General features: G+C 46.3%; 1 protein-coding gene across 1 annotated transcript; it reads right to left on the bottom strand.

The window, feature by feature from the left end:
* Positions 1 to 1,084: 1,084 nt before the first annotated feature.
* On the bottom strand, positions 1,085 to 12,424 carry UAP1L1 (UDP-N-acetylglucosamine pyrophosphorylase 1 like 1). The gene is made up of 8 exons (XM_018074317.2): positions 12,201 to 12,424; positions 10,406 to 10,581; positions 9,139 to 9,311; positions 7,782 to 7,975; positions 6,872 to 7,012; positions 5,136 to 5,321; positions 4,340 to 4,406; positions 1,085 to 3,381 (listed from the first exon to the last, which is right to left on the bottom strand). The coding sequence occupies exons 1-8, from the start codon at positions 12,314 to 12,316 to the stop codon at positions 3,295 to 3,297; spliced, it is 1,140 nt and encodes a 379-aa protein (XP_017929806.1). The 5' UTR covers positions 12,317 to 12,424; the 3' UTR covers positions 1,085 to 3,294.
* Between the last annotated feature and the right edge of the window lie 837 nt (positions 12,425 to 13,261).

Genomic DNA, 13,261 nt, shown 5'->3' with positions numbered 1-13,261 from the left:
GTGCAAATAGTTCCCTGCATCTTCCCTGAGGAGGAGGGGTGTTATCAGTGAGAGTATGGAAGAGCATTATTTAGTGATGTACACGTTCACAGCCAAAGCGTGACCAGGTTTGTAATAACCATTACTTCTGTCTCAGGTTCCTAGTCCCAACAGGAAGAGAGTGGCACTGAAGCAGCTGCTCTAACTGCTGGTGCTGAATTCACCTCCAGCTGTGCCTAACTGGCAGGTTAGCGTGCATCATTTGCCCCTTTACATTTGGAATCCACCTCACACTAGATATCCAGATAAAACTGAGACTTTTGTGTTTTCTGAGCATTTCACGATTAAGAAAACTAACCAAGCAAAAATTCTGGTAAATATGAACACCGCATAAACAAGCACGGGAACAATTTAAGATGCCTGAAGCACGCATTCATTTTTAGTATTCATTTTCCTACCACAGGAAACTACTGATTCATGTAGCTTAAAAACACATTAAACCCACCAGCAGCCTTCACAGGGGTGTCAAGAGAGAAACATGGGGGGAATAGGTAAGAAAGGAAGATCTGACATTTGCTGGGTTCAGCACTAAACCCCCAAAACAGGACAATATGCCATTTGTGACACATTACGAACTTCCCCTACTGATTGTGCTATAAATAGAGCCCTGTTTAAGATGTCTGTCACTGTGCAGCAAAGCAAAATTTGCATTCCAGCAAGTGCTCAGCTGGGAGAGCCTGACTCAGAGCCAGATCACTCAAATTGACTTGAAATAAGACAGACAACCACCACCCACAATTAAACTCCCTTCCGTGAGTAAACTGAGCTGAAAAGCTTGGAAAAAATAAACAGGATTGAAGACAAGAACACAATCTTATGTTTTCTGATGAAAAATAGATGCCACAGTGTCAAACTCCTTCAGGAATCACCCTCTGCTCAGTCCCACATCCCCCATAATCTGAAGCATGGACACTGCTGCCTCCAGCCGTACCACTGGTGACACTGTCTGTCCTGCAGCTGTGGTGACAACACCCACAACATGTAGGGACAAAGACAACAAGGGTATTTTCCTCACAGACAAGAAACACAGACAGACACATAGAAATCACAGTAACATCTTTATTGTAAAAATGCTTAGATGTCCAGAAGTTTCTGAAGTACTACAGGACTTCCCTTTGTTTTGGGTACTTTTTTCATTTTATAATGCATACAAAGACTTTGTTACATACTGGACAGATTTCTTTTTTTAAAAGTTCTCTCAAAATTCTTTCTATGTTCCAGTTTAAAATGTGAAGAGTCACAGAGAAAAAAAAAAAGCCCAACAGACAAAGCCTTCAACATTCTAATACAGCTTTTCCTTGAAAACAACCTTGAAAACCGTATCAGCAGCTCTGTGTACACAGGAAGTGAAGCTTCAAAAGAGAAAGTACTTTATGAAGAGCAAAAGAAATCTTTATAGCACAGTGCAGCGTAAAACAAGCGTGTGCCAGAATTGCTGAGCAATACTCACAAAGATACAACACAACTTCTTCTCGGACATAAAACTTGACTGACAGGAAAGGAATGTACCACAGAAACACTGTGCAAAAAGACTACAGAACTGAGTGTCATGACAAATGCTTCATTTATACTAAATGAGAATTACTGGCTGCACATGCCAGCTGAGGTAATTAGAACTGTCATTAGCTGGTCTGCATGTGTGAAAGGCTCGTTACTCAAGTTCACGCAGAAACACTTTATAACCAAAAACTCTGATATTAACATTTAGATGCTTTCTTTGGAAAACTTGAGCCTACTTACAAACTGTATTTATTCTCAAAGCCATTTTTATACTTACCCAACATTCTGAATAGAGCTTCACATCAGGAATTGCAGAAAGCCATGGAAGTTATTTATGCTTAATGAAATATCATCAGCAATTCCTTAGTAGAAGCTGATGCACTAAATAACATTGCAGATGAAACATCTTCCTCACTACCTTTCCTAGCACCAGGTTTAGTGGAAACGTATAGAGTGCTCCTGAAGCAAAGACCAGCCACCACCCTCACCAAGGCTGAAATGACTCAGGTTTGCTCAGCGCAGGTTCTGCAGCAGGTGAGCATGAGCTTCCCGGGACAGCGTCCAAAGGCTGAACAGGAACAATCACTGGTGGATCACGGCCATCCTGGGATCCCTTGGCCAGGACTGAGTTCACATGCTACATATGTTCTGACAATTAACATCCTTCATTAGCTAACACTCATCTTTACATGATGTTTAGTAATGTACTTAAAAGGAAGGCATCTAAGGAATTATTTCCTAAGTGAAAGAGTGCTGGAAAACCCCCTGGGCAGAAAATGCAGAAGCAAGGCTGGTGTTTTACTGTGTGCCCTGGTGATGCTGAGAGTAAGCCTTTTTTTTTTTGTGGGTAAGCATTAAATTCTACCATCGGGATTTGTTCCTTTTACTACTGAGAGAGCCCCGTCTCAGGATATGGTATACATTAAACAGGAAATGCAAAGGAAAACAAATGTTTGTTATAGCTAGGAAGAGCAGAGGGTTGTGAAAAAAAATTCTCATCAACTTTTTTTTTTTTTTAATTAAAAAAAACCCAGGTCACTACAAGCTGTCGGAAGCAATCAGTCCAAGCAAGACATCAGCAAGCCCAGGTACAAAACTAGTCTGACTGTTTTGGAATCCAAACCTCAAGCAATGCTTAGGCACAGCAACATCCCTACATACAGCAGACTCTGTATGATCTGCTTAGAGAATGCAGCTGCTGAATTGGATCTTCTGATCATCACAGGATTAGGGAAAAGATGTATCACTGCAGAGAAAGGCCTCTACCCACAGTCCTTCCTAACTTTTCAGGATGGGGCCTCAAACTGATTGCAGCTGTGCACATAATTTAGAAACAAAACCAAAACAAAAAACCAACCACACCAGCACAAACAAAAAACCTAACAATGCACTGAAGAGATTTAATCTTCTTGGAAGCAAAGCTGATTTATTAGGCCCTGGCTGGCTCTTTTCCATATTCATGTGCCCAGCAAATAAGAAATATAAGATATGTTTAACACCTGAAAGGTGTTAATCGTCACTCACATCCAAGTTTACAAAACTGAGGTAAGAGGCCCAGCTTTCAAAGTTACCAAACAGAACTGGGAAGCATGAATATGTGTGTAAACACAACTGCTGCAAGGATTTGGCATCAATCAGACACTGCAAAGCGATTTTTTTTTTTATAATGCACTTCATAGCTGACATTTTAGTAATGTCAGTTCTCATAATGGCTCTGAAAAACGGATATCTGATGAGGGGGAAAGGCTTCCCTCTTCAAGAATTTTCAAGCATTTCCACCTTGGTTTCATCGAGTACAAAGGGAGAAGGGAAGTCTTTGTTCTTCATGTACACCTCCAGACCCTGAGAACGTGTGAGAACAGTATTGTTAGGCTGTAAATGCATCAGACTGGTCACCTATTTTTAAGTCTTCAAAGAATGACTGAGAAAGGTCATGGGAAGGACAAACAACAGCGACAGTTTCTCCAGTGATGGAAAGGGTTTCAGCCCCAAGCCTGGGGTTCATGAAGGAATGGCACCAACAAACCGTAAAACACGATCTCAGAAACTAGCTTCCTTGGGAGGGGCAGGCATGGAAAGGTGTTCTTAGCTAAAATTAGAATAATCCTAGCAAAGGGAAGTCATCTTAAATTGCCTTGTATTCATTTTGTTCTCAGAAGGTATCAATTGCAACAAGGTTGCTACGTGCACATGTTGAGGAATACACTTGGTGCAGGTCGCTGTTGCAAGTTAATACATTTGGAAACCTAGCAAAAGTGTAAAGTTTCACGAACACCCTTCCCCACAGTGATGACATAATCCTCCTGCAGTCCACTGTTTCACTCCGTCTGTCCAACACAGGGAAGATCCTCTTCTCACTACTACAGGTTTCTCAGGATCAATTATTTTCAGAGGGACAAACTTGAGAAATTTTTCCCTAAAGCCAATGCACATATCTCACTTCACAGTCAGTACTCACTCCCTGTGGGAGATGGGCACAAATGAGCACAGAACCCATAGATTTTGTAATTTTAATATTCTGCACTTTTCATTCAGAAGATTTCAAAGTGCTTGTGAGTCTTAATGAAACTGCAGCCTCGTTGCAAATCTCATTTTACAGATGGCTAAAACTGAGAGTGAACAAACTGCTGAAGAGTAAACCATAGTGGAACCAGAAATGTGACACAGAGCCAAATTCCCAGTTCCCTTGATCTGACCATTTCTCAACAAGCCCAGGCTAAAGAAGTCACCTGTGTTCAGAAGGAAATCAGATGTATACCTGCACACTCTTAAAAATAGCTCCACAGATAGTTATTCTCACCTCTCCAAAGTAAGACACTAATGGAGAAATCTCACACACAGCTGGAGGATCTTCACTTCCTGAGAGACTAGAGAAGAGAACACAGGATTAACTTCCTGCTGTGCTTAAAAAACAGTCCATCTTCTTCAAAAGATTGTCTAGAATAGGATATCCAGCAGGATAAGACATTTGTTATAGTCACATGCACCAGATACTATTTGAACACAAAGTGTGAAAATAAAAGGGAATTAGCAGGTCCCAAATGTTACTCATCAAAACCAGGGCATCACTTTTATAGAGGTGCTTTTCAAGTAAAATTAACAGCATGAGTTGATGAAGTAATGGCCCCATGAAGTAAAAGCAGCTTCCCAATCCACATGACACAGGAATTGGTATCTGAATTGGTAATCACTGTAATAGTCAATCCATAAGCCCACCTGAGAATCCCGTTGGGTCCACATTCAGAAAAACTCACAGGGCCTACAAATTAAAATTCCTCGGGCTGGCTAAACCCAGAGTGACAGAAAAGACTGCCCCTGTTTAGTGGTGCTATAGGAGGGGTCAGCTCATGACCCCAAGGGCAGAGATCTGCAGAGATAACCCCCAGAGCCCCCTTGTGCTGACTGCCTGGAGCACCCACAGTCACTAGAGGAGCAGGAGCTGTAATAGACACCAACCTGCACATCAAGAGAGCACTAGCTGAATGAAAATCATTCTGAGCCACCCTGTGACTACACGAAAACCTGGTTTTGGAGAGCCTAGCCTGGCTGGGCAGTCCCATCAGAGAAGCTGCATAGGAGGTCACTGAGGTTCGTACCTGAGTTTCTCTGGTATCCTGCAACCATTTTCATCCACAAATCTGGCCCCAGCCTTGAGAGCCCAGCGGTAATGCTGGGCCAGAAGGGCTTGCCGAGCAGTGGTAGGAGTGTCTTTGTCAGCCGTGTCTGCATTTTTTAGTGGCGAGAACTCTTCTTCTCTCAAAACTTCAAATGCCACAAAATTCCTACAAGCAAAGGGGAGAAAACAATGATCATGAAAACCAGAGCTAGTCATCAGCGCTGCTAATGCAACAACAACGTTCATGGGGAAAGGCTCATACATATTTTAAGGAGCAGTGATGTATGCAGCCTGGGGCAGTCAAGCCAAGGGAAGCCCACCCCCCACCTGAAGAGCCAAGGAGTACCAGGCCTGTAGGATGGAAAAACACACAAAGCCTTGTCTCTTTGGGAACATAACAGTAACCTCCTGACTCTCTGGAGGCTGCACTCAGGTGAGAAGAAAAGCAACAGTTCTGCAGAGATTCCACAGAAACTCCTCCAGACATTGGGAGGCTCCCAGACAAAATAACTCAGAGCACAGAAGGATGGAGAGCACAAAGCTGCCCAGAGCTTGGACACAGTGCGAGCTGTGCACTCACTGCAGAGCATCCCACCTTGCCCAAAAAATGCCCACTCCGCTTGGGTGTCTGTAGGTCAGGACCAACTAAGGACACCAGTTCCCAGGGAAAAAGCAGTATGGGAGGCCTCACAGGTGAATGTTAAGTACAGCTGTTTACCAGAAATGGGAATGCAAATTTAAAAAGCCCCACAGCAGTATCTGTGCATTTCTCCACTTCATGTGTGAAGCACAGCTGCCAAGCTGGTTTTGAGGTGTTAAAAAAGCATAAGGAATCGCTGCATGCAAATAAGTCCTGACACAGCTCAGAATTCAGCGCTGTTTATATCACTCTGCTTTTTGCCTTTGGTTTGATAATACTTTACAGAACGCATGTCAGGAAATAGAGACTGGTTCAAACTTTGAGCCCTCAATCCTAAAGGAAATCCTCTGAAAAAGGAAATACTATCCCCAAACAAAGATAATTCAGTTTGTCTGAGGTCTCTCTTTGCCATTTATTTAAGCCTAAAACAGAATCTTCACTGCTGAATTTAAGACCTTGGAAAATAGGTTTTATAAGAACACATGCTAAATTTCTACATTATTAAAATCCCAATTCCCTAGGCACAAGTACCCCTAACTGCATATGGCAGAGCACTCTCAGCTATGTTGTAGAGCTTGGCAAGTCAACATTGACAGTTCCCACAGCAACTGTAACTTGGCCCCACCGTGCTTAAGCAAACTGTTTTCCAAGCACAAAGGGTGCACACTGAGCCCTGGCATGACAGCACCCAAAAACGTAACCAGAGCTGCAGTTGCCATGGAAGCCACAATCCTGAAAGACCCAATTTTTGCAAGTCTGAACACTGCAACGTGGGCTTCATGTGCTTTGCACTTGATTTCCTTTTATTTTTCCCAGGCTGGCAGAGGCCAGACCAGCCAACACATCCTTGGCAAGATGATCAATCTGGGAGCAGGGTCAGTGTATGTTCTGAGCACCCCATGAGCTCCCCTTGGAACTGTGCCGTTACTGTTGGGTTGGAACTGGGCGTAGATTCAACAGCCTTCCTAACAAGCCACCCACAAAAACCACATGCCCCCTCAGACAGCCTGTTACAACCTACAGTCATTCAAACAAACATTGAGAAGGGGAAAAGTAAAACAATGTCTGCCACTAACTTAGAGAACTGGAACACATCAAACACAAACTTCTCCAGCTTTATCCCGTTCGGTTTTAGTGGTTTTACCAGATTTCCCTCCTTGTCAATGTAGGGCACCTTCTTTATGGCTACGTGATGCTTCAGCTGCGGCTCACATTTCCTGCAAAAGCAGAAGAAACAAGTTCATTTACTTCATGCCCACTTAGAAAAAAAAAGCAATACACTTGTGGGAAGCAGATGTCTTATTACTGCTCTGAGTCATCTCTCAGCTGTTGTGGGTGTTGCTCTCTCCCCAGCGATGCAAGTCACATCCAGGAAACACTTCACTGAGCAGAGCAGCCTGGCCAGTGGCTCTCCCTGTACCAGTGGGACATGACAGTCAGAGAAGAGGGAGTACTTGGCTTCAAGCTGAAATTGCAGGCAGAGGTTAAAAAAAAAAAGGCAACCCAAATTATCTGATTGGGATGACAACGGAGCAGAGCAGATCCCTCACCCAGGGATGGATCAGAAGGGTCATACTGCTGCTCACTAAATGCCCAGCATCACATCTCCATTCTGCAACACCAAGGTGTTGCAGAGTCCACCCGCAACTTCACCCTCTCTCGCCAACTCTGTTGTCCCAAGGGATGGGCATGGGTGACATTTCCCATTGGAAATCCTTGGTGTGGGGCTGCATCACTGACCACACTGCAGCCCGTACAGCTGCTCACCCCTGCAGGCCCAGGAAGGGTACCCCTTGGGTAGGGCCTGAAGAACATACTGGGGCTGTCAGAGAGAGGACATAGCTCTTTGGAAACGTTTGGAATAGAGAAAAGTTGAAAGGAACAGGAGGTACTCATAACTGGGTGTTCCTGTTTCCCACTCTGTAATTTCAATCTTGGAGTCATTTCTGGGCAGCACAGCTGTCTAGCAAGTCTGCTGGGACTTACTGGGCCACTATTTCCAGGAAATCAACAGTGAAGAAGTGGTTGCAGATGTTGCCAGCGCTGAACATCAGTCCCCCCTCAGGGCGCTGCTGCTGCACAGTCTCCGGGCTAATCTCACTGTACTCCACCACCTGGTACACCCCATCCACACAGCACACCACCCCAACGGGCTCCGTGGGGTAGGCCTTCTCCACCACCTGCAGCCACAGGACAAGGACTATGACAAGGAGGAAGAAAATCCCAGCACTGTTCCAACTCCTACAAACGATCCTGCAGGACTGTTGCCTGCTGACCCTCCAGCACCTCAGGAGCAAGGGCAGGGCAGTTCATGGGGCACACAGCAGTCTGGAGGCACACTTTGCCCAACAACTGAGCATAAACCCCAGTACTCACCCACTTAATTGCACTGTTTCTCAGAAGACAAACCCGTTAAAAGCAATCGGCCTACTGGGGGGCACTTTTCTTATCAAGGACTGGGACCTGGCATCAAATGAAAGCTGTTTGCAGCTATTAGCCTTCAGCTCCCTGTTTGCATCATGGCCAGCCTTCGCGAACGAAGATTTGGGAAAGGTCATTACCCTTCGAGCCTGCGCAGTGGGTTTTTTAGGTGAGACAGTGTGCGCTGAACTGAGCCCACCCTTTAATCCTGAGGTTCATCAGCCAGGGCCGAGCGAGCTCAGACGGTGGCATTGAGGTCCTCAGGACATAGGTTTGTTTAGAGTGACCTTCTCTGAGATGGATGGCCTTACAGGGCTGACGAGCTCCATCTGCCCGGAGGGGTTCCCTGACCGGGAATCGAACCTGGGCCGCAGCGGTGAGAGTGCTGCATCCTAACCACTAGACTACCAGGGGTCCTCTCCCTGTTTGCATGAACAGTGCTAATGACTCAAGTAACATAAACTTCTCCTCAGGCACCTGCTGCTTTAGAATGAAAAAATCCAGGCTGGTTTGGCTTTCCCCATCTTCCACAGCAGAGCATTAGAAATGTCTCCATTAGGCTTAAAGGTGTGCTTATAAAACACAACCCGGTCCAACACGGCTTCTAGACTGTCCAAGTGCCTTTGTAGAAAGGGCTGAGCATGGAGGGGAAGCGATTCCAGTTTCCTGTACAGCTACAGTCCCTGCTCTAATTGAAGTTTATTTTCCACAGTAGTACTGTGGGAAGAAGAGGACACCCACAGGTAGGGATTTGGAATGCAATGCTGGCAGCAAACAGCTTTAAATCTGCTCAGAATAAGCCCCTGATGGGCATAGGGCTGAACATCCTAGGTCACATAAGCTCCCCCCAGCCAGCAGCTTCCAAGCATAATGAGACCCTAACTCCCTGTGGGAAACCAGCCCAGTGTTAGCACTGCTTCACCTTTGCACCGCAGTCTGCCCCTTTGGAAACACAGAAACCTATGAAGACTGGATCTGCCATTTTCACGAGGATATTGTCCACACAATATACGTGGACATACTGGATTCCACGCTGCTTCATGTCATCCAAGATCTTATTATCCACCAAAGCACGGTATAAGCCACCATTGCCATCTATAATGCAAGAGAAAAGAGAATGCCATGGCTCATTAGTGACTTTGGACTGGGGTTTTTTTGCAGCTAACAGAGCAAAAGCAGAAAGTCCTGAACAGACTTTCTTGAACAGCAGAGCAGGGAATGCTTTCTAGCCAAGAGTCAGTGCTACCAGATTTTATTTCCAGCTCTGCAATGCAGCTCAGGTGAGCATCTTCCTCTCCTCACCCCAGCTCATCTCACCTGCAGAGTGGGACCATGGGGGCCAGCCTCACTGAGCACCATTATGAGACTCTATGAAGGCTAGTAAGATCCTCAGAGGGAGAGCACTAAAGGGCAAAACGTTATGCAGAGGGTGGGAAAAGTCTGCTAAATTTCTCCCGCAGTGCAGGGCAAAAGTGCATTTAAAACTCATCTTGGAGAAAGGCTAAAATAGATCTTATTCTCTGTTTATCTTCTCCCCACGACTTCCCAATGCTTTTTTAAAGGCTTGAACTGCAGCTGCACAAAAGACACCTGCACGTTTGTTCATCACAGATCACCCATTCACAGTTCCTCCTTGGATACTGCTGTCAGCTCAGGAAAACCACTCTGCAGCTGCAACACCCCCTCCCTGCAACACCATCCCAACCAGGCTGCCTTTACCGAGTCTCTTACCATCTCCAGGTTAAGAGGAGAACTTTACAACATGAGACCTTGCTCTCATTTTGGAAAGAGTTAATCTTCTTGCTGCTTTTTTACCCATTTCCAGCTATCAGCCTTGAGCAGGAGCCCAGCTCCTGACATCTTCACCCCAGGAGGCAGCACCCCAGGGACCTCACACACCTCTGCTGATGCCCCTTTTTCCTAACCTGCAGCCCCACCACTCTAATCCTGCCAATACTCCTAGACTGATAAAAAACGTGCTGTAGGCAAAATCTCCAGCAAGAACTAAACAATGATAGCTACCCTCCTGATTACCAGCCTGAAACATTTAACAGAATCTTCCCACACTAACTGGAAGCATTAACCCTAAGCCCCAAAGCCTGCTCCTTGTGCCCCGGTTGGCTGATGGCCAGTAGCAACTATCAATACACATGACAGTACTGCAGCATTCAAGAGCAAACAACGGGTACCTGGAGCCATAGCAATTTTCCCCTTCTCCTCCAAGATGGCCTTCCCATCAAAGGTGACAGCAGGCAGCATTCTCTGTTCAAACATGATCACGTTGGATCTATCCAAGTTGAAGTAGTTGTGTTGTACAAAAAACTCTTCTGTTGGCCCCAATGTGAACTCACTTGTCATGATGTACCTAGGCAGGAATGGGAGCTGGGAAATGAGCAAGAACAGCACAAGCAAAAGACAAAACAACAAATGGCACACAAAAAGGAGGAACCCCATGAGTGTGAAATGAGACACTGCAGTATCCTGTGGTGAGCATCTGTGCACAAGAGCTCTCCTTCAGAACTCATCCCGAAGGAAGGCTGCACTGGGTCCTGTGCATGATCCTACCCACAGGCTTAGCTCCAGCCAGGACAGAAGAGCCTCACCCTAAATGTGAGCAACATCTGGATATCTGGATGCGCTGGAAAACAAAGCAAAGGGCAGACAACAGCCTCGTTCACCCTAGATTCAAACTGATGTTAGGTGCCTAAAGAAACACTGACCAGCTGAGTCTGCCAGCACCTCTTCAGTGCCAAAGCAAACAGCAGCACTTCCATATGTAGCTACATGGTCTGTTTTTCTCTTAAGTTTTTCTATTTCCTCCTCTCCTTTCAGCTCCTGTCTCTCCCTCCACTATCCTCCTTCACCAGTGGCTAAAAGCCATCTTCATCATCTACCTGTCAAACTCTTCAACAACCACTGGCACAGGAATACAGGGTCTTCTGCCAGCATGACAGGGGAATCAATCCCTCGTACAGGAGAGCCTGGACCTCATGGCCCCCCAGTTTACATCTCTGCAGCACAGCACAGCCTGGGCTCAGGGGTACTGCAGCAGTGAACTGCCTCAACTGCCTCCTCAGCCCTGGGATAGGAACTGGAAACATTATCAGTAGATGTAGCATCTTGCAAATAATCCATCCTGGCTTCCAGCAGCACCGGGGATGGTGCATTTGCAATTCAGGTCCTGCATGCAAGGCTTCGGGAAGAAGCACAGTATGGACTCACCTTCCATGAAGAAACAATATATGAATCAACTTCGATCTCCAATTGGTAAAACAGTGTGGTACCCTGAAGCCCTCCTGCTCTGCCCAAACCCTGCCTCAGACCAGACACCGATTCCATAAGGCTCTCTCTTCACAGTCTTAATAGTCTAACAAAGAACACTTAGCAGAAAACATTCCCAGAAACATCCTAGTGCCTTCTTCTCACCCACCACATCCCACAGGGAATTCACATTTTGCACTCTGCCCAGAGCTAGTCTCTTTTGAAAGCCAGGAGCAGCCAGCAGAATTAGCAACTGTGAACAGTGACAGCAGGAGGCGGCCTGAACACAAAGCAAGAGGTTTTTTGCTGTGGCAGAGATTATGGGCAGAGAGGCTTGGAAAGTGAGGTCTAGGTCCTCCATGAAGGAATCTGAGAAAGCAGAAATGGATGAAATTTCTTGTGAAGCATTCAAAACAATCACTGAAAAGTGCTGTTTATAGTGTTGCCGGGGCCTGTGCTTGGAAAGCCAGCAAGGTACAGCAGTCAGAGTCATGGTCAGTGATGCAAGGGCAGCACTTGATCCCTCAGGTCTGCAGACACAGACCTGCCACCTCCCATCCCTGTGCGCCTTCCTCCAGCCACTGGCATTGCAAATCCTGTCGACAAAATCCCCTCCCCTGGCCTGTCTCTGTGCAGCACCCAGCTCAGTGCTTCTAGAAGACAACAAAGCAAGACTGGAACGCAGAGAGCACTGCACAGGAGGTCTGGCTCTGGGTCACCTACCAGGGAACGGCACACTTGCAGTGATGTCTCTGGCCAGCAAGCTGCTCCACTTTGCGGATTCTTTCTGCCTGGATCTGATACAAGTTCTTGCCACTGGGCAACCCCACGTTGTACATGCCCTTGGGATAGCTCACTCCCAGGCGGGTTCCTTGCCCTCCAGCCAGGAGCAGCACTGCCACCTTGTTCTGCGAGATCTGATACAAGCCTGAGCAGAAGAAAGAAGCCCAAGGGAATGTAAGAACCTCCAAAGCAACCAACACCCCATGCTCTTCTCCTGAGCCTTTCTGCAGAGCTCAGGCAACAGCTAGAAGCTGCCAGTTCAATGTTGTCAGCTCAGAGAGAAATATGACACTACACACACAGGAGAAAATACATTTCATCTCCTGGATGCAGCAGTTTCCTCACCTGAAGCAGCAGATGTTGCAACAACAGGCAACAGCCATGAGCTGCAGCTTAGGAGATTCAAACTGTACATTAGGATACAAAGTCTTTACTAGGGAGGTGGTGCAGCACTGGAAAAGATATCCAGAGAGGTGGGGGCTGTTCCTTAAAGTTTTCAAGGCTTACTTTGGCAAAGCTGTAGCTGGCCTGGCATACGGTCCTGTTCCAGATGGGGGTTGGGCTAGAGACCTCCAGAGGTCCCTTATCACCAACATTTCTACATCCCAAAGAAGCCAAGTCTCATCATCTTCAGTAAAGCATGGGCATTTCTGGAATCTGCCTTAATCAACTATCTGTACCTGTGCTCCAGCTAAAATAGAAGCTAACGTGGCTGCAGTCAGGACTAATAACACAGCCAAGCCTGCAGGAGCCGCAACTCCCATAATCTAATTAAAACCAGTATCTTTGCTCGTGACAAACCAAGTCGGTCCAGAACCTGGGGAAGAAGCAGAGCACATAAGTAACATTCAGCTCACTCTTAGACTTTGTTCTCACTCTTAGACTTTGTTCCCTGCCTTCTCCCAAGCCGGTATCACAGTAATGACTGGCATCCGTGAGAAACGTTTTTCCTTAGGGAACACTTTGCGTTCCTCTGGGAATGCAAGGAGCGCTAGGCCTGC

The sequence above is a fragment of the Manacus vitellinus genome, unplaced genomic scaffold (assembly GCF_001715985.3).
Source record: "Manacus vitellinus isolate BGI_N305 unplaced genomic scaffold, ASM171598v3 scaffold_27_pilon, whole genome shotgun sequence".
Taxonomy (NCBI): Eukaryota; Metazoa; Chordata; class Aves; order Passeriformes; family Pipridae; genus Manacus; species Manacus vitellinus.
The sequence above is the reverse complement of the archived record's forward strand: the minus strand, read 5'-3'. Positions and strand labels throughout refer to the sequence as shown.

Bases quoted from the DNA above. Each gene is read 5' to 3' on its own strand.
- UAP1L1 (XM_018074317.2), bottom strand. From the start codon at position 12,316: ATGTACAACGTGGGGTTGCCCAGTGGCAAGAACTTGTATCAGATCCAG. The intron at 7,976-9,138 runs GTGAAGCAGTGC...CTGTGGCTGCAG, and splicing joins GGGCAGACTGCGGTGCAAAG to GTGGTGGAGAAGGCCTACCC. The intron at 3,382-4,339 runs GTGAGAATAACT...ACACGTTCTCAG, and splicing joins TAGTGTCTTACTTTGGAGAG to GGTCTGGAGGTGTACATGAA.